Genomic DNA, 21,427 nt, shown 5'->3' with positions numbered 1-21,427 from the left:
TCTCAGGGATACAGGTTGGAATTAGAGACAGATCCACCTCGCCGTTTCCTGAAGTCTGCTTTACCAACGTCCCCCTCCGAAAGGGAGACTGTGTTGGAAGCCATTCACAAGCTGTACTCTCAGCAGGTGATAGTCAAGGTACCTCTTCTGCAACAAGGGAAGGGGTATTATTCCACTCTTTTTGTGGTACCGAAGCCGGATGGCTCGGTAAGGCCTATTCTAAATCTGAAGTCCTTGAACCTGTACATAAAGAAGTTCAAGTTCAAAATGGAGTCACTCAGAGCAGTGATAGCGAACCTGGAAGAGGGGGACTTTATGGTATCCTTGGACATCAAGGATGCGTATCTCCACGTTCCAATTTACCCCTCACACCAGGGGTACCTCAGGTTCGTTGTACAAAACTGTCACTATCAGTTTCAGACGCTGCCGTTCGGATTGTCCACGGCACCTCGGATCTTTACAAAGGTAATGGCCGAGATGATGATTCTTCTTCGAAGAAAAGGCGTATTAATTATCCCATACTTGGACGATCTCCTAATAAGGGCGAGGTCCAGAGAACAGCTAGAGATGGGATTAGCACTGTCTCAGGAAGTGCTAAAACAGCACGGGTGGATTCTGAATATTCCAAAATCCCAGTTAATGCCGACAACTCGTCTGCTGTTCCTAGGGATGATTCTGGACACGGTTCAGAAAAAGGTTTTTCTCCCGGAGGAAAAAGCCAAGGAGTTATCCGAGCTTGTCAGGAACCTCCTAAAACCAGGAAAGGTGTCTGTACATCAATGCACAAGAGTCCTGGGAAAAATGGTGGCTTCTTACGAAGCAATTCCATTCGGCAGATTCCACGCAAGAATTTTCCAAAGGGATCTGTTGAACAAATGGTCAGGGTCGCATCTTCAGATGCACCTGCGGATAACCCTGTCTCCAAGGACAAGGGTGTCTCTTCTGTGGTGGTTGCAGAGTGCTCATCTATTGGAGGGCCGCAGATTCGGCATACAGGATTGGATCCTGGTGACCACGGACGCCAGCCTGAGAGGCTGGGGAGCAGTCACACAAGGAAGAAACTTCCAGGGAGTATGGACGAGCCTGGAAACGTCTCTTCACATAAACATTCTGGAACTAAGAGCAATATACAATGCTCTAAGCCAGGCAGAACCTCTGCTTCAGGGAAAACCGGTGTTGATCCAGTCGGACAACATCACGGCAGTCGCCCATGTGAACAGACAGGGCGGCACAAGAAGCAGGAGTGCAATGGCAGAAGCTGCAAGGATTCTTCGCTGGGCAGAGAATCATGTGATAGCACTGTCAGCAGTGTTCATCCCGGGAGTGGACAACTGGGAAGCAGACTTCCTCAGCAGACACGATCTTCACCCGGGAGAGTGGGGACTTCATCCAGAAGTCTTCCACATGCTGGTAACCCGTTGGGAAAGACCAATGGTGGACATGATGGCGTCTCGCCTCAACAAAAAACTGGACAGGTATTGCGCCAGGTCAAGAGATCCGCAGGCAATAGCTGTGGACGCGCTGGTAACGCCTTGGGTGTACCAGTCGGTGTATGTGTTTCCTCCTCTGCCTCTCATACCAAAAGTATTGAGAATTATACGGCAAAGAGGCGTAAGAACGATACTAGTGGTTCCGGATTGGCCAAGAAGGACTTGGTACCCGGAACTTCAAGAGATGATCACGGAAGATCCGTGGCCTCTACCTCTAAGGAGGGACTTGCTTCAGCAGGGTCCCTGTCTGTTTCAAGACTTACCGCGGCTGCGTTTGACGGCATGGCGGTTGAACGCCGGATCCTAAAGGAAAAAGGCATGCCGGAAGAAGTCATTCCTACTTTGATTAAAGCAAGGAAGGAAGTAACCGTGCAACATTATCACCGAATTTGGCGAAAATATGTTGCGTGGTGCGAAGATCGGAGTGCTCCGACGGAGGAATTTCAACTGGGTCGATTCCTACATTTCCTGCAATCAGGATTGTCAATGGGTCTCAAATTGGGATCTATTAAGGTTCAAATTTCGGCCCTGTCGATTTTCTTTCAAAAAGAATTGGCTTCAGTCCCTGAAGTCCAGACCTTTGTTAAGGGAGTGCTGCATATACAGCCTCCTGTGGTGCCTCCAGTGGCACCGTGGGATCTCAATGTGGTTTTGGATTTCCTAAAATCTCATTGGTTTGAACCACTAAAAAAGGTGGATTTGAAATATCTCACATGGAAAGTGACCATGCTTATAGCCCTGGCTTCTGCCAGGAGAGTGTCAGAATTGGCAGCTTTATCTTACAAAAGCCCATATCTGATTTTCCATTCGGACAGGGCAGAACTGCGGACTCGTCCGCATTTTCTCCCTAAGGTGGTGTCAGCATTTCATCTGAACCAGCCTATTGTAGTGCCTGCGGCTACAAGTGACTTGGAGGACTCCAAGTTACTGGACGTTGTCAGAGCATTAAAAATATATATTGCAAGGACAGCTGGAGTCAGAAAATCTGACTCGTTGTTTATATTGTATGCACCCAACAAGATGGGTGCTCCGGCGTCTAAGCAGACGATTGCTCGTTGGATCTGTAGCACAATCCAACTTGCACATTCTGTGGCAGGCCTGCCACAGCCTAAATCTGTAAAGGCCCACTCCACAAGGAAGGTGGGCTCATCTTGGGCGGCTGCCCGAGGGGTCTCGGCATTACAACTTTGCCGAGCAGCTACGTGGTCAGGGGAGAACACGTTTGTAAAATTTTACAAATTTGATACTCTGGCTAAGGAGGACCTGGAGTTCTCTCATTCGGTGCTGCAGAGTCATCCGCACTCTCCCGCCCGTTTGGGAGCTTTGGTATAATCCCCATGGTCCTTTCAGGAACCCCAGCATCCACTAGGACGATAGAGAAAATAAGATTTTACTTACCGATAAATCTATTTCTCGGAGTCCGTAGTGGATGCTGGGCGCCCATCCCAAGTGCGGATTATCTGCATAAATTGTACATAGTTATTGTTAACTAATTCGGGTTATTGTTGAAGGAAGCCATCTTTCAGAGGCTCCGCTGTTATCATACTGTTAACTGGGTTTAGATCACAAGTTGTACGGTGTGATTGGTGTGGCTGGTATGAGTCTTACCCGGGATTCAAAATCCTCCCTTATTGTGTACGCTCGTCCGGGCACAGTACCTAACTGGAGTCTGGAGGAGGGTCATAGGGGGAGGAGCCAGTGCACACCACCTGATCGGAAAAAGCTTTACTTTTTGTGCCCTGTCTCCTGCGGAGCCGCTATTCCCCATGGTCCTTTCAGGAACCCCAGCATCCACTACGGACTCCGAGAAATAGATTTATCGGTAAGTAAAATCTTATTTTCCGCTGCTCCCTCTGTTGCTGAAACGGATCAAAAAGAGAGTCCGCCACAGTAATACTAGTGGCGCCTCATTGGCCTCGGAGAGCTTGGTTCTCGGATCTCCGCGGACTACTCGCAGACGATCCTTGGCCACTCCCACTACATCCGGACCTGTTACAACAGGGTCCGTTCCTTTACCCAGATTTAGCGCGGCTGCGTTTGACGGGGTGGCTGTTGAGACCGCCCTCTTACGAAGAGAGGGCGTTCCAAAATCGGTTATACCAACCATGTTACGAGCTAGGAAGCCTGTTACGGCAGCTCATTACAGAATTTGGCGTGCCTATATAGGTTGGTGTGAAGCTCGGAAGTTTCCGACTTCATCTTTCAAGTTATCCCGTCTTTTGTTATTTCTACAGACGGGGTTAGATGGAGGTCTGCGTTTATCTACACTTAAGGTGCAGGTATCTGCTTTGTTAAATTACTTTCAAAGACGATTGGCTCTATTGCCGTCGGTACACACTTTTCTACAAGGTGTCCTCAGCGTACAGCCTCCATTCATTCCACCTACAGCGCCATGGGACTTGAATCTGGTTTTCGATTTCTTACAGTCTTCATATTTTGAACCCTTACAACAAGTTGATATTAAGTTTCTCACTTGGAAAACAATTTTTCTACTAGCCTTAGCTTCGGCAAGGCGTGTTTCAGATTTGGGTGCCTTGTCATGCAAGCCACCGTATTTGGTGTTTCATGATAACAGAGCGGAACTTCGGACGAATCCCGCTTTCCTACCAAAGGTAGTGTCCTCTTTTCACATCAATCAACCAATAGTAGTTCCTGTGTTAACAGAAGATTCTAGAACTTTGGATGTGGATGTGCACTACGCGTTTATGTATCCCGAACGTCTACAGTTCGTAAGACAGATACGTTGTTTGTTCTCTATGATGCTGCTAAGATGGGTTGGCCAGCTTCTAAGCAGACCTTATCCAGATGGATTGAACTGACCATACGTCAGGCTTACCTTCATGCTAGGTTACAGCCGCCTACATCAGTAACAGCTCATTCCACACGTTCTGTGGGAACTTCATGGGCAGCTGGTCGTGGGGCTTCTACGACGCAGCTTTGCCGTGCGGCTACATGGTCATCAGTGCACACGTTTGTGCGCTTTTACAAGTTTGATAAGTTTGCAGCATCAGCATGTAGCTGTGGCCGCCTAGTGTTACAGGTGCCAAACAGCTCTCCCGCCCACGGGGGAAGCTTTGGTACGTCCCAAGAGTACTCCAGTGACCCCTAGTGGATGAAAAAGAAAATAGGATTTTGGTGCTTACCAGGTAAATCCTTTTCTTTGAATCCATAGGGGGCACTGGACGCCCACCCAGAGCAGTTTTACCTGGTTTGTGGTAAGTTCAGGGGATCTTATGGTAACACACTCTCACCGACTGGTTCAAATTTTCAAGTTCTATCGTTTATGGTGTTAACTGTTTAGTTGTCAGTAACGTTATGTGTCAACTTTATTGTTGTCCGTTATGTTATATGTAATTCTCCATTGTCAGCCTCTCTATAGCTCCTGTTCGGCTCAGTAAAAAACACTGAGGTACTCTGGGATATGGAGGGGAGGAGAGTTCTAAATTTAAATATTCAGTGCCCTGTTCTTGCTGAAGCCGTCCATATCCCAAGAGTACTCCAGTGACCCCTATGGATTCAAAGAAAAGGATTTACCTGGTAAGTACCAAAATCCTATTTTTTTTTTTTGTATTCAATTTAAAATTATTTTATGACCAGTGCGGTATCCCCCATTTATTTTTTTCTGGTTAAAGACCACTTCAGACGCCTGGGTGCGGGAAGTTGTCTCTCACAGGTACGCAATCTCTTTCAAGAGACGTCCCCCTCGCCAGTTCTGTTCAACGGTTATCCCCTCAGATCCGTTGAAAGCACAAGCTCTGCAGCTGGTTGTACAATCCCTCCTGGAAACAAGAGTGGTAGTGCCGGTACCTCTGTCCCAGAGAGGCAGGGTCTACTATTCGACCCGGTTTCTAGTTCCGAAACCGAATGGGTCTTTCCGGCCTATCCTCAACCTCAAATCATTGAACATGTTTGTACGAGTGTCCAAATTCCGTATGGAAACTCTGCACTCTATTGTGCTGGCCATGGAACCCGATGACTATAAGGTATCCCTGGACATACAGGATGCTTACCTGCACATACCTATTGCCATTTCGCATCAGCGATATCTGCGGTTTGCTATTGGCAACCTTCATTTTCAGTTCCAGGCTCTGCCATTTGGACTAGTCACGGCACCTCAGATATTCACCAAGGTCATTGCCGTGATGACTGCTTTCCTCCGTTGTCAGGGAATCCGGATCCTGCCGTATCTGGACGACTTGCTGATTCTGGCGAACTCCCAAGATGTCCTCTTCAGTCAACTGGAGATGTCGGTCCAATTCCTTCAAGCCCACGGGTGGCTCATCAATTGGAAGAAGTACTCGCTGGACACTGCTCGGAGCATGGTGCACTGCTGGTCGGACACGCAGACAAAGACTGTTACCGTCTCCGGAGAAGGTCCTGAAACTTCATGAAAAGATTCCTCTCTCGCTAGTGAGTGTCTACACTCGGCAATGCAAGTACTAGGCCTCATGGTGTCGGCTTTCGATATGGTGGAGTATGCTCCGTTTCATTCCCGCCCTCTGCAGAGGTTAATCCTGTCCAACTGGGACAGTCTGACACATCGGATCAGGTCTCGCATGATCTGGTGGCTACAGGACCAACAGTTGAGCAGGGGTAGTCCCTTCTGGATCTCCAACTCTGTCCTCCTGACAACGGATGCCAGTCTGTGGGGTTGTGGCGCGGTGTTGGAGCAACACTCTCTCCAGGGTCGGTGGACCAGGGAGGAATCTCTCCTCCCGATAAACATTCTGGAATTGTGGGCAGTGTTCAATTCATTGACTCTTGCCCTGCCTCTGGTACAGAACAGGCCTGTTCAAGTACAGTCGGACAACACCACCACGGTGGCGTACATAAATGATCAAGGCGGTACTCGAAGCCGCATGGCAATGATGGAAGTGTAAAAAATCCTCCAATGGGTGGAACACCATCTGCCAGCCATATCGGCAGTGTTCATTCCGGGAGTCCTCAACTGGGAAGTGGACTTCCTCAGTCGTCAGGACGTGCACGCCGGAAAGTGGAGTCTTCATCCTGAAGTCTTTCAACTCCTAGTGGACAAGTGGGGCCTACCAGATGTAGACCTGATGGCGTCTCAACACAATCACAAAGTTCTGGTCTTCGGCGCAAGGACAAGAGATCCTCAAGCAGCATTCGTGGACGCACTGGCAATTCCATGGAACTTTCTGCTGCCATACGGGTTCCCTCCAGTGTCACTCCTGCCCAGGGTAATACGGAAGTTCAAGCAAGAAGGAGGAATACTACTTCTAGTCGCTCCAGCGTGGCCCAGACGGCATTGGTTCTCAGACCTGCAGGGTCTCTCGATAGAGCGTCCTCTTCTACTTCCTCAACGCCCAGACTTCCTCGTTCATGGCCCTTGTGTCTACCTGGACCTGGCCAGACATGCTTCAAGAGACACGCCGTCAAAGCCACACTCCTGAGAGCAAAAGGATTCTGAGGCGGTCATTCAAACTATGTTGAAAGCCCGTAAACCAACTTTGGCTCGGATTTATCACATGGTTTGGAATTCTTACTTCACATGGTATGCTGCTAAGAATTGTGATGCATATACTTTCAAAACTTCCAGAATTTTGGCTTTTCTTCAACAAGGCCTAGACTTGGGCCTTTGTCTGGCCTCCCTCAAGGTTCATATATCTGTCTTGTCGGTGTGATTTCAGAAAAAAATTGCGTCTCTTCCTGACGTTCACACTTTTACTCAGGGTGTTCTACGGATTCAACCACTGTCACTCCTGTGTCTCCATGGGATCTGTCTGTCTTAAATGCCCTGCAAGAGTCTCCATTTGAACCTCTTGAGTCTGTGGACCTTACATGCCTTACGCTTAAGGTCGTACTTCTGTTGGCTATTTCCTTTGCGACCGGGCTGTTCTTCGAACTCGCCCTGGTTATTTGCCTAAGGTAGTATCCTCTTTTCACCTTAACCAGTAGATTGTGGTTCCGGCCTTCATCTCTTCTGGTCTGTCCTCCAAAGAAAGATCTTTGGATGTGGTACGGGCTCTCCGTGTTCATGTGGAAAGGACTGCCTCTATCATGAGGTCAGATTCCCTTTTTTGTACTTTTTGGTGAATAAGCAAACCTTGGCCAGATGGATTACAATGGTGATTGCACAAGCTTATGCGCAGGCTGGACTCCCAGCTACCGCTGCTATCAAGGCCCATTCTACTTGGTCGGTTGGACCTTCTTGGGCGGCCTGCCGTGGCGCGTCCGCAGAACCATTGTACAAGGCAGCTACATTGTCCTCTGTGAACACGTTAATTGGGTTCTGTGCCTTTGATACTTCCGCCTCCTAGGATGCTTCCTTTGGACGCCGGGTACTTGTGCCCGCTACAGTGTGTCCCCTCCCATGAGGAACTGCTTTAGGACATCCCCGATGTTATTCCCTGTGGAATACCACTGTACCCCACTGCAGAAAAGGAGATTTATGGTCGACTTACCATTGTTAAATCTTTCTGCGAGGTACACTGGATTCCACAGGGCGCCCACCCTGACGCACTTAGCTTTTTTGGGTTTGTATGGCATTATCTGCTAGGTCCCTTCTCCTGTCGTGAGAATGTGGTTCTATGTGACTAATATCTACCATCTCTCTTACCTGCTACTGCATTGGACTGGTTAACAAAACTGAGCTCCAGTGCCTGGAGGCAGGGCTACAGAGGAGGCGGTGCAGTGCATCCTGGGAACAGTCAAAGCTTTAGCCTGTTGGTGCCTCGGATCAAGATCCAATTCTGCACCCTGATGTTATTCCCTGTGGAATCCAGTGTACCTTGCAGAAAGAAATTTAACTATGGTAAGTCTACCATAAATCTCCTTCCTTTTTTTTTTTTTTTTTTTTTTTTTTTTTTTTTTTTTATTCTCTTGATTTACAGCACTGCTGCAAAGCAGCAACTGTCCAGTGATGCACTAGTACACACCGTTACCAGCCACTTCACGCTTCCTAAGCAGAGCCTGCAAGTTATTCGTCATGTGTGGAATGAGGAGGGGAAAAGGCTGTCCGAGGCTGAAGGAACCAGGGATCTGTTACCAGCTTTACAAGTAAATTATTATTCAAATACAAATTTTACCTTGTATGCTTATGCTATGTAACGTTTTACTTTTTCTCTAACGTCCTAAGTGGATGCTGGGGACTCCGTAAGGACCATGGGGAATAGCGGCTCCGCAGGAGACTGGGCACATCTAAAGAAAGCTTTAGGACTAACTGGTGTGCACTGGCTCCTCCCCCTATGACCCTCCTCCAAGCCTCAGTTAGATTTCTGTGCCCGACGAGAAGGGTGCACACTAGGGGCTCTCCTGAGCTTCTTAGTGAAAGTTTTAGTTTAGGTTTGTTATTTTCAGTGAGACCTGCTGGCAACAGGCTCACTGCATCGAGGGACTAAGGGGAGAAGAAGCGAACTCACCTGCGTGCAGAGTGGATTGGGCTTCTTGGCTACTGGACATTAGCTCCAGAGGGACGATCACAGGCCCAGCCTGGATGGGTCCTGGAGCCGCGCCGCCGGCCCCCTTACAGAGCCAGAAGAGCGAAGAGGTCCGGAAAAATCGGCGGCAGAAGACGTTCCTGTCTTCAATAAGGTAGCGCACAGCACTGCAGCTGTGCGCCATTGCTCTCAGCACACTTCATACTCCGGTCACTGAGGGTGCAGGGCGCTAAGGGGGGCGCCCTGAGACGCAATAAAACATGATAAAAATACCTTACATGGCAAAAAATACATCACATATAGCTCCTGGGCTATATGGATGCATTTAACCCCTGCCAGAATATACAGAAAAACGGGAGATAAGGCCGCCGAAAAGGGGGCGGAGCCTATCTCCTCAGCACACTGGCGCCATTTTCCCTCACAGCTCAGTTGGAGGGAAGCTCCCTGGCTCTTCCCTGCAGTCACTACACTACAGAAAGGGTTAAAAAAAGAGAGGGGGGCACTAATTAGGCGCAGTATTAAAACCTACAGCAGCTATAAGGGGAAAAACACTTATATAAGGTTATCCCTGTATATATATATATAGCGCTCTGGTGTGTGCTGGCATACTCTCCCTCTGTCTCCCCAAAGGGCTAGTGGGGTCCTGTCCTCTATCAGAGCATTCCCTGTGTGTGTGCTGTGTGTCAGTACGTTTGTGTCGACATGTATGAGGAGAAAAATGATGTGGAGACGGAGCAGAGTGTCTGTAACAGTGATGTCACCACCTAGGGGGTCGACACCTGAGTGGATGTACTGTTGAAAATTACGTGACAGTGTCAGCTCTGTATAAAAAAAACAAAAAAAAAAAAACAGTGGTTGACATGAGACAGCCGGCTACTCAGCTTGTGCCTGTCCAGACGTCTCATAGGCCGTCAGGGGCTCTAAAGCGCCCGTTACCTCAGATGGCAGATACAGACGCCGACACGGATACTGACTCCTGTGTCGACGGTGAAGAGACAACCGTGATTTCCAGTAGGGCCACACGTTACATGATTGAGACAATGAAAAATGTTTTATACATTTCTGATAATACGAGTACCACCAAAAAGGGGTATTATGTTCGGTGAGGGAAAAACTACCTGTAGTTTTCCTGAATCTGAGAAATAAAATGAGGTGTGTGATGATGCGTGGGTTTCCCCCCGATAACAATTGATAATTTCTTAAAAAGTATTGGTGTATACCCTTTCCCGCCAGAGGTTAGGGTGCGTTGGGAAACACCCCCTAGGGGGGATAAGGCGCTCACACGCTTGTAAGAACAAGGGCTCTACCCTCTCATGAGATGGCCGCCCTTTAGGATCCTGCTGATAGAAAGCAGGAGGGTATCCAAAAATGTATTCACACACATACTGGTGTTATACTGCGACCAGCAATCGCCTCAGCCTGGAGGTGCAGTGCTGGGTTGGCATGGTCGGATTCCCTGACTGGAAATATTGATATCCTAGATAAGGATAGTATATTATTGCCTATAGAGCATTTAAAAGATGCATTTCTATATATGCATGATGCACAGCGGAATATTTGCCGACTGGCATCAAGTATAAGTGCGTTGTCCAATTCTACCAGTAAAATGGTCAGGTGATGCGGATTCCAAACGGCATTTGGAAGTATTGCCTTTGAAAAGGGACATTTGGGGTCCGTCTTTTAGACCTGGTGGCCACGGCAACAACTGGGAAATCCACGTTTGTACCCCAGGTCGCCTCTCAAAATAAGACGCCGTATTATCAGGCGCAGTCCTTTGTTGGCAAGCGGACAAAAGGTTCCTCTTTTCTGCTCGTAACAGAGGGAGAGGAAAAAGGCTGAAGAGATTAGCCAGTTCCCAGGAACAGAAACCCTTTCCCGCCTCTGCCAAGCCCTCAGTGTGACGCTAGGGCCTTACAAGCTCAGGCACGGTGGGGGCCCGTTCTCAATGAATTTCAGTGCGCAGTGGGCTCACTCGCAAGTAGACCCCTGGATCCTTCAGGTAATATCTCAAGGGTACATATTGGAATTCGAGACGTCTCCCCCTCGCCGTTTCCAAAAGTCGGCTTTACCGACGTCTCCCTCTGACAGGGAGGCAGTTTTGGAAGCCATTCACAAGCTGTATTCCCAGCAGGTGATAATCAAGGTACCCCTCCGGCAACAGGGAACGGGGTATTATTCCACACTATTGTGGTACCGAAGCCAGACGGCTCGGTGAGACCGATTCTAAATCTAAATCTAAAATCTAAAATCTTTGAACACTTACATACAGAGGTTCAAATTCAAGATTGAGTCACTCAGAGCAGTGATTGCGAACCTGGAAGAAGGGGACTACATGATGTCTCGGGACATCAAGGATGCTTACCTTCATGTCAAAATTTACCCTTCTCACCAAGGGTACCTCAGGTTATGGTACAGAACTGTCACTATCAGTTCAGACGCTGTCGTAGGGATGGTCCACGGCACCCCGGGTCTTTACCAAGGTAATGGCCGAAATGATGATATTCCTTCGAAGGAAGGAAATTTTAGTTATCCCTTACTTGGACGATTCCCTGATAAGGGTAAAATCCAGGGAACAGTTGGAAGTCGGTGTAGCACTATCTCAGGTAGTGTTGCGGCAGCACGATTGGATTCTCAATATTCCAAAATCACAGCTGGTTCCGACGACTTGTCTTCTGTTTCCTAGGGATGTTCCTGGACACAGTCCAGAAAAAAAAAAGGTGTTTCTCCCGGAAGAGAAAGCCAGGGAGTTATCCGAGCTAGTCAGGAACCTCCTAAAACCGAACCAAGTCTCAGTGCATCAATGCACAAGGGTTCTGGGTAAAAATGGTGGCTTCCTACGAAGCAATCCCATTCGTTAGATTCCACGCAAGAACTTTCCAGTGGAACCTACTGGACAAATGGTCCGGGTCGCATTTTCAGATGCATCAGCGGATAACCCTGTCACCAAGGACAAGGGTATCCATCCTGTGGTGGTTGCAGAGTGCTCATCTTCTAGAGGGCCGCAGATTCGGCATTCAGGACTGGGTCCTGGTGACCACGGATGCCAGCCTGCGAGGCTGGGGAGCAGTCACACAGGGAAGGAATATCCAGGGCTTAGGGTCAAGCCTGGATACATCACTTCACATAAATATCCTGAAGCTAAGGGCCATTTACAATGCTCTAACCTTAGCAAGACCTCTGCTTCAAGGTCAGCCGGTGTTGATCCAGTCGGACAACATCATGGCAGTCACCCACGTAAACAGACAGGGTGGCACAAGAAGCAGGAGGGCAATGGCAGAAGCTGCAGGGATTCTTCGCTGGGCGGAAAATCATGTGATAGCACTGTCAACAGTATTCATTCCGGGAGTGGACAACTGGGAAGCAGACTTCCTCAGCACGACCTCCACCCGGGAGAGTGGGGACTTCACCCAGAAGTCGTCCACATGATTAAAAAACTCGACAGGTATTGCGCCAGGTCAAGAGACCCTCAGGCAATAGTTGTAGACGCTCTGGTAACACCGTGGGTGTACCAGTCAGTGTATGTGTTCCCTCCTCTGCCTCTCATACCCAAGGTACTGAGATTGATAAGATGGAGAGGAGAAAGCACTATATTCGTGGCTCCGGATTGGCCAAGAAGGACTTGGTAACCGGAACTTCAAGAGATGCTCACGGAGGATCCGTGCCCTCTACCTCTAAGAAGGGACCTGCTCCAGCAAGGACCCTGTCTGTTCCAAGACTTACCGCGGCTGCGTTTGACGGCATGCTGGTTGAACACCGGATCCTGAAGGAAAAAAGGCATTCCGGATGAAGTCATCCATATCCTGATCTAAAGCCAGGAAGGATGTAACCGCAAAAACATTATCACCGCAATTGGCGAAAATATGTTGCGTAGTGCGAGGCCAGTAAGGCCCGACGGAGGAAATTCAACTGGGTCGATTCCTACATTTCCTGCAAACAGGAGTGTCTATGGGCCTGAAATTGGGGTCCATTAAGGTTCAGATTTCGGCCCTGTCAATTTTCTTCCAAAAAAGAACTAGCTTCAGTCCCTGAAGTTTAGACGTTTGTAAAAGGGGTACTGCATATACAGCCTCCTTTTGTGCCTCCAGTGGCAATTTGGGATCTCAATGTAGTTTGGGTTCCAAAAGTCACATTGGTTTGAACCACTTAAATCTGTGGAGTTAAAATATCTCACATGGAAAGTGGTCATGCTGTTGGCCCTGGCCTGGGCCAGGCGCGTGTCAGAATTGGCGGCTTTATCCTGTAAAAGCCCTTATCTGATTTTCCCTTCGGACAGGGCGGAATTGAGGACTCGTCCTCAGTTTCTCCCTAAGGTGGTTCCAGCGTTTTCACCTGAACCAACCTATTGTGGTACCTGCGGCTACTAGGGACTTGGAGGAATCCAAGTTGCTGGATGTTGTCAGGGCCCTGAAAATATTTCCAGGACGGCTGGAGTCAGGAAATCTGACTCGCTGTTTATCCTGTATGCACCCAACAAGCTGGGTGCTCCTGCTTCTAAGCAGACTATTGCTCGTTGGATTTGTAGTACAATTCAGCTTGCACATTATGTGGCAGGCCTGCCACAGCTAAAATCTGTAAAAGCCTGTTCCACAAGGAAAGTGGGCTCATCTTGGGTGGCTGCCCGAGGGGTCTCGGCTTTACAACTTTGCCGAGCAGCTACTTGGTCAGGGGCAAACACGTTTGCTAAATTCTACAATTTTGATACCCTGGCTGAGGAGGACCTGGAGTTCTCTCATTCGGTGCTGCAGAGTCATCCGCACTCTCCCGCCCGTTTGGGAGCTTTGGTATAATCCCCATGGTCCTTACGGAGTCCCCAGCATCCACTTAGGACGTTAGAGAAAATAAGAATTTACTTACCGATAATTCTATTTCTCATAGTCCGTAGTGGATGCTGGGCGCCCATCCCAAGTGCGGATTGTCTGCAATACTTGTACATAGTTATTGTTACAAAAATCGGGTTATTATTGTTGGGAGCCATCTTTTCAGAGGCTCCTCTGTTATCATACTGTTAACTGGGTTCAGATCACAAGTTATACGGTGTGATTGGTGTGGCTGGTATGAGTCTTACCCGGGATTCAAAATCCTTCCTTATTGTGTACGCTCGTCCGGGCACAGTATCCTAACTGAGGCTTGGAGGAGGGTCATAGGGGGAGGAGCCAGTGCACACCAGTTAGTCCTAAAGCTTTCTTTAGATGTGCCCAGTCTCCTGCGGAGCCGCTATTCCCCATGGTCCTTACGGAGTCCCCAGCATCCACTACGGACTATGAGAAATAGAATTATCGGTAAGTAAATTCTTATTTTTTCATATTATATTCATACAGTGCCTTGCTAAATTATTGACCCCCTTTGGATTTTTACCTATTTTGTTACATTACAATCTGTAACTTAATTTTTTTATTTTTTTTTATCTGAATTTTATGTGATGAATCTGCACAAAATAGTATAAATTGGTGAAGTGAAATGAGAAACATTGATATAAAAAAATGTTAGAAATAAAAACTTGAAGATTGGCATGTGCATATGTATTCACCCCCTTTGCTATGAAGCCCCTCAAAAGTTCTGATGCACCCAATTACCTTCAGAAGTCACATAATTAGTGAAAGGAAGTCCACTTGTGTGCAATCTAATACCCCTTTCACATCGCACAAATAACCCGGTATCGACACGGCATATTGCCGTGTCGAAACGGGTCAGTGTGCGATCTGAAAGCACCTTTGCCGAATTAGCGGGTCGCCTGACCCGGTAATTCAACCCGGTTAAAAAGAAGGGTTATTACCGGGTTGAATACCGGGTCAGGTGCAGTGTGAATGGGAGCCGTTTCGATGCGACACGGCTCCCATTCACAGCATAGGGAGAGGCGGCGCAGGAGATGAGCTTATCTCCCAGCGCTGCCTCCACCCCCGCCCCTGCTGCTGCTGCACCCCCCGCTGCTATGGCAACCGACCCGGTATATTGCCGGGTCGGAAAGCCAACAGAGGAGAGCAAATGCCGGATCCCACCCGGTAAGGACACGTTTCTCTTACCGGGTGGGATCCGGCATTTGCGATCTGAAAGCAGCATAAGTGTCACATGATCTCTCAGTATAAACACCTTTTCTGAAAGGCCCCAGAGGCTGCAACACCATGAAGACCACAGATCTCTCCAGACAAGTCAGGGACAAAGTTGTTGAGAAGTACAAGTCAGAGTTGGGTTATAAAAAAAAAAAAAAAAAAATCTTTGATCCCCCGGAGCACCATCAAATTCAACATTTTCCAATGGAAAGAACATGGTACCACAACAAACCTGCTAATAGAGGGCCGGCCACCAAAACTCATTAATCAGAGAGGCAGCACAGAGACCAAAGGTAACCCTGAAGGAGCTGCAGAGTTCCACAGCAGAGATTGGTATATCTGCGCATGTGACCACAATAAGCCGTACACTCCATTGAGCTGCGCTTTATGGAAGAATGGCCAGAAAAAAGCTATTACTTAGTGTTAAAAATAAGAAGGCACGTTTTGAGTTTGCCAAAAGGCATGTGGACGACTCCCTAAATGTACGGAGGAAGGTGCTCTGGTCAGATGAGACTAAAATTTAACTTTTCTGCAACTAAGGAAAACGCTATGTCTGGCGCAAACCCAACACATCCCATCACCCCAAGAACACCATCCCTACAGTGAAACATAGTGGTGGCAGCATCATACTGTGGGGATGTTTTTCAGCAGCAGGGACTGGTAAACTGTTTTGAGTCGAGGAAAAGATGGATGGTGCTAAATAAGGGATATTCTTGAGCAAAACCTGTTTGTCTGCCTGTGATTTGAGACTGGGACGGAGGTTCACCTTCCAGCAAGACAATGACCCGAAGCATACTGCTAAAGCAACACTTGAGTGGTTTAAGGGAAAACATTTAAATGTGTTGGAATGGCCTAGTCCAGAGGTTCCCAATCGCAGTCCTCAAGGCACCCCAACGGTCCTGGTTTTAAATGTATCCATGCTTGGCCACAGGTGACTTAATTAGCACCTTAGTCAATTTGATTTAACCATCTGTGCTGAGCCGTGGCTATACCTAAAACTTGGGCTATTGGGGTGCCTTGAGGACCGCGTTTGGGAACCTCTGGCCTAGTCAAAGCTCAGATCTCAATCCAATTGACAATCTGTGGTCAGAATTGAAGATTGCTGTTCACAAGCGGAAACCATCCAACATGAAGGAGCTGGAGCAGTTTTGCCTTGAGGAATAGGCAAAATTCTCAGTGGCAAGATGTGGCAAGCTCAGAGACTTATCCAAAGTGACTTACAGCTGTAATTGCCGCAAAAGGTGGTTCTACAAAGTACTGACTTTAGGGGGGTGAATAGTTATGCACGCTGAAGTTTTGTTATTTTGTTCTGTTTGTTGTTCGCTTCAAAATAAAAAAACAAAGTTGATGGCATGTTCTGTGAATGAAATTATGCAAACCTTCAAACAATCCATTTTAATTCCAGGTTGTGAGGCAACAAAACATAAAAAATACAAAGGGGGGTGAATACTTTAGCAAGGCACTGTATATCTACAAAATTGTCTTAAGACTAGAAGATCATTTGAAGGTGCAAGCAACGTGGAAGCGATATGTATGAAATATTGTGACGTTTAATCGTAAATTATAAACTCCTCTACTTATGACAAAGAGAAACGGTTCTCAATGGTACAATAACCCCACTGGTGTGCACATTGTAAACCAGAGTTTGTTGTACATACATAGGTTGGCAAATAGTGGGACATGTGAAACCTGATATAAATTAATTAATACTAGCTTGCCAATTGGCAGTCCACAAAGTATTCCTGCCATAGCATAGAACTGGCCATGTGTAATCCCTTGTGTGCTGGAGGTCGCAGACATTCTTAAGGCTGTAATTGCTGCCAAAGGTGCGTCAACAGAGTATTGAGCTAAGACTGTAAATACTTATGTACATGTGATTTTTTTTAATTTTTAATAAATGTGCAAAAATCTCAAACTTTTTTTTTTTTTTTTTTCCCCTTCACGTTGTCATTATGGAGTATTGGGCTTAATTCAGACCTGATCATTGCTGTGCGTTTTCGCACAGCAGCCGATCAGGTCTGAACTGCGCATGTGCCGGTGCCTCAGTGCACTGGTGCATGCCAGACAGCCAACTGCAATCGTAGCCTTGCAGTCGCCTCTGCCTGATTGAGAGGCAGAGGCAGTTGCTGGGAGGACCTGCGGCATGTGGCCACCGTTTTAAGGGCGTGGTCCAGGCAATACAGGCCTGCCCGGACCGTGGGGGGGGGGAGCCCGCAACGGCTGCGTGACGTCCACACACAGCCGTTGCAACCCGTACAGCGACAAGTAGCTCCCTGCCAGCGTGCAGGAGCTGCGCTGGTAGGGAGCTACTCGTCAAGTACACAAGCATTGCCGCTGTGCAATGCTTTTGTACTTGTGCGGCGGGGCAGAGCCAGACATGCGGGGTGGACTAGCCCTGTGCTGGGCGTCCCCCTGCATGTCTGAGTAACTGATAGTAGCCGTGCAAAACTACGATCAACTCTGAATTAGGCCCTTTGTGTGTAGAATTTTTAGGGAATAAGGCTGTAACGTAGCAAAATGTAGAGAAAATGAAGCACTGTGAATATTTTCCGGATGTATTGTAAGTGTAATGTTCAGGTGTCTAGCTGTTTTTGGCCATTTTAGTATACATTTATTTGTTCCCACTTTTTGTTGGGGTTTTATTTTTTCCCGTGAAATGAATTGGATGAGCTCAGTAAACAATACGTCCTTATTGGACCAGCTAGACATACCTTTGCTTGTGAAGCTGGTTCCTTGTGACTATACTGATTTGTGTAGTTGTGTTTTGCCTCGAGATACATTGTAAAAAGTGAAAATCGTGCACACTAATCTAATCCCTCTGCTTTTATTTGGCGGTATGCCTTGTTGCTCTGCAGTAGGGGTGCATGCAGCAAGTAGGTGTGAGCACCTCACTTTAACTCTCGCCTCTAGGGTTCCCCCATGTATATGGTGCCCAGCGCATCTGCGGTAGACAGATACGAATTTTTGTTCTATATATTATTATATTGTATTCTCTTCTCCCTAGAACTTGAGTTTTATATGGACAATCCAATATATAATGTATCCCTTATGGTGTACCAAACCTAGTAACAAATTGAAGTGAGTGACTTATTTTTAGTTGCTGTGGCACACTAGTGTAACCTTCTACATAATACATGCACATGATTATAACAACATGTTGAAATGCTGTTTTCCTAGCATCCATAAGGGTTATTGGGGATAGATTAGTATGATGGCATTTAGACTGGTCCAAAGGAGCCAGTGCACTTTAAATTTTTTCAACTGGGTTTGCTGGCTCTTCCCCTCTATGCCTCCTCCTGCAGGTCAGTTTAGAAAAAAGTGCCCTCAGGAGAAAAGCTCGTTTTTTTTTTTTTTTTTTTTTTCAATTTCTTTTAAACTTTTATTTCTTTCGGTATGCTGTTTGGGCAACAGCATACCTGCTCCGGGGGGGGGGTGAAGAGACAGTCGCCAGCCTCTTGAGGTGCAGAGCCGCTTTCCCGCTGCACACCCCTAACACTGCCTGCAGGTGATCATCGGTGGTGAGTACACACCGGGGACCCCGCTAGGGGGGTCCTCCGGTTCACTTTGCGGCAGAAGTGCGGGTCCGTCCTGAGGGGGACCTGCTCTGGCCCCTGCGTGAGGCTGGCTAAATACCTTGTACCAAGCATTTATGTGAGGAGACATGGCCAGTATAAAGATTACGCAGTAGCTCCAGTGCCATAGCGGGGGGGCGGAGCTACATCAGAGCGGGCTCGGCAGCTTTTTGGCGCCTTCCTCTGCATAAGCAGCAGCTCACACAGCTCCTTCATAACGGTCACACACTGAATCACTGGTACCGGGTGTAGAGGGGGAGAGCCGCTATATTGTGCACAAATATCATCCTTATGAGGGATTTTTCATTAGACAGTCTCACTGTTTATATGTATATGTGAAACGCTGACAGCCTCACTGTGGCTATGCAGCGTTAGGGTGCGCTGGTGCCCTCTCTCCTGTGTCTCCTCTCACATGCAATAGGGTAGGCTTGTATTGTATTTCAGGCTGTGTTGTATGTGTATTATACCTGTTTTTCTTCTTTACAATGGTAAAACAGAAGTTATGCAATGTGTGTAATGCTAGATTTCCCCCTAGCTCCCCTGGCTCAATATCATGCGAGTAGTGTAGTCTGTCATAACAAAATGCTGATAAAAATGTGGGGGAGAATCCAGAGCCCTCCTGGCTGGGGGGGGGGGGGGGTCTCAAAATCTTGATGTCTGATTTGACATCTCCACTCACTGCAAATGCCAATAAAACCTAGGAACTGCAACAAACAGTGGCAAATCTAGCTACTAAACATTCCCTCCCCCCCCCCCCCCCCCCCCCCCCCCGTTCACTACAGGTGCACAAAAAACGAGTTTTATGGTAAGAACTTACCTTTGTTAAAACTCTTTCTGCGAGGTACACTGGGCTCCACAAGGAATGGACAATGGGGTGTAGAGTAGGATCTTGATCCGAGGCACCAACAGGCTCAAAGCTTTGACCTTCTTCCCAGAATGCATAGCGCCACCTCCTATATCTCCCCGCCTCCCTGCACAGGATCTCAGTTTTTAGTTAACCAATCCAATGCAGTAGCAGAAAAAGAGACGACAACGGTTAGTAGCCACAACACCGCATTCTCCCAACAGGAGACGTGTCAGCGGCTAATGCCATACCAACCCAAAGAAGCTAAGTGCGTCAGGGTGGGCGCCTTGTGGAGCCCAGTGTACCTCAAAAAAGTTTTAACAAAGGTAAGTTCTTACCATAAAACTAGTTTTCTGCTGCGGGGTACACTGGGCTCCACAAGGAATGGACAATGGGGATGTCCTAAAGCAGTTCCTTATGGGAGGGGATGCACTGTAGCGGGCACAAGAACCCGGCGTCCAAAGGAAGCATCCTGGGAAGCGGCAGTATCGAAGGCATAGAGCCTTATGAACATGTTCACAGAGGACCACGTAGCCGCCTTGCACAATTGTTCAAGGGTCGCACCATGTTGGGCCGCCCAAGAAGGTCCAACAGACCGAGTAGAATGGGCCTTAATATGATCAGGAGCAGAGAGACCAGCCTTCACATAAGCATGTGCAATCACCATTTTAATCCATCTGGCCAGAGTTTGCTTGTGAGCAGGCCAGCCCCGTTTGTGAAACCCAACCAGAATAAAGAGAGAATCAGATTTCCTAATAGGAGCAGTTCTCTTCACATAGATACGGAGAGCCCGTACCACATCCAAAGACCGCTCTTTGGGAGACCGATCAGGAGAAACAAGTGCCGGAACTACAATCTCCTGATTAAGGTGGAACGAAGAAACCACCTTAGGTAGATAGCCGGGACGAGTCCTAAGAACCGCCCGGTCACGGTGAAATATCCGATATGGGGAACTACAGGACAAGGCACCCAAATCGGACACTCTTCTAGCTGAAGCAATAGCCAGCAGAAACACCACCTTAAGGGAAAGCCACTTAAGGTCAGCTGAACCAAGAGGTTCAAACGGAGACTCTTGTAACGCCTTCAAAACCACGACAAGTCCCAAAGAGCCACAGGCGGGACATAGGGAGGTTGGATATGCAACACGCCCTGAGTAAAGGTATGCACATCAGGTAAGGTCGCAATTTTTCTCTGAAACCACACCTACAAGGCAGATTTTTGAACCTTGAGGGAGGCCAGACGCAGGCCTAAGTCCAGGCCCTGCTGAAGAAAAGCCAACAACTTGGCTATACTAAACTTTGAAGCGTCATAATCGTTAGATGCGCACCAAAGTAAGAATGCCAGACCCTATAGTAAATCCGAGCCGAAGCTGGTTTCCGGGCCCGCAACATAGTTCAGAAAACCCTTTAGCCCTTAAGACGGAAGCTTCAAGAGCCACGCCGTCAAAGATAGCCGGGCTAGGTCCTGGTAGACACAGGGACCGTGAACGAGGAGGTCTGGGCGTTGTGGAAGTAGAATTGGACGCTCTGACGATAGGCCTTGCAGGTCTGAGAACCAGTGCCGTCTATGCCACGCTGGAGCTATGAGAAGCAGAATTCCTTTTTCTTGCTTGAACTTCCGAATTACCCTGGGCAGGAGTGACACCGGAGGGAATACATACGGCAGCCGAAACCTCCACGGTACCGCCAGCGCATCCACGAATGCTGCTGGAGGATCCCTTGTCCTTGCTCCGAAGACCGGAACCTTGTGATAGTGCCAAGACACCATCAGATCTACGTCTGGAAGGCCCCACCTTTCCACTAGGAGTTGAAACACTTCTGGATGGAGGCCCCACTCGCCGGCATGCACGTCCTGACGACTGAGAGAGTCCGCTTCCCAATTCAGGACTCCCGGAATGAATATTGCCGATATGGCCGGTAGATGGCGTTCTGCCCACTGTAGAATCCGTGAGACTTCCTTCATTGCTAGGCGGCTTCGAGTGCCGCCTTGATGATTTATGTAAGCCACTGTGGTGGCGTTGTCCGACTGTACTTGAACAGGACGGTTCTGAATTAAATGCTGGGCTAGGTTCAAG

The 21,427-nt window shown here is 48.1% G+C and overlaps 1 protein-coding gene across 4 annotated transcripts in view; it reads left to right on the top strand.

Annotated features, from left to right (window-relative positions):
• Window positions 1-21,427, top strand: part of COMMD6 (COMM domain containing 6) — a 73,262-nt gene that overhangs the window by 27,981 nt on the left and 23,854 nt on the right. For 3 of the 4 annotated variants that reach the window (XM_063952946.1, XM_063952945.1, XM_063952947.1), the window contains exon 5: window positions 8,345-8,510. The exons of the other annotated variant lie outside the window; for it this stretch is intronic. In XM_063952946.1, coding sequence (XP_063809016.1) covers window positions 8,345-8,510 — 166 coding nt within the window. The remainder of the gene's footprint in view (window positions 1-8,344; window positions 8,511-21,427) is intronic. 4 annotated transcript variants of the gene reach the window in all.

The sequence above is a fragment of the Pseudophryne corroboree genome, chromosome 2, assembly GCF_028390025.1.
Source record: "Pseudophryne corroboree isolate aPseCor3 chromosome 2, aPseCor3.hap2, whole genome shotgun sequence".
Taxonomy (NCBI): Eukaryota; Metazoa; Chordata; class Amphibia; order Anura; family Myobatrachidae; genus Pseudophryne; species Pseudophryne corroboree.
Note: the sequence above shows the minus strand (reverse complement) of the source record. Positions and strands in the feature narration are given on the sequence as shown.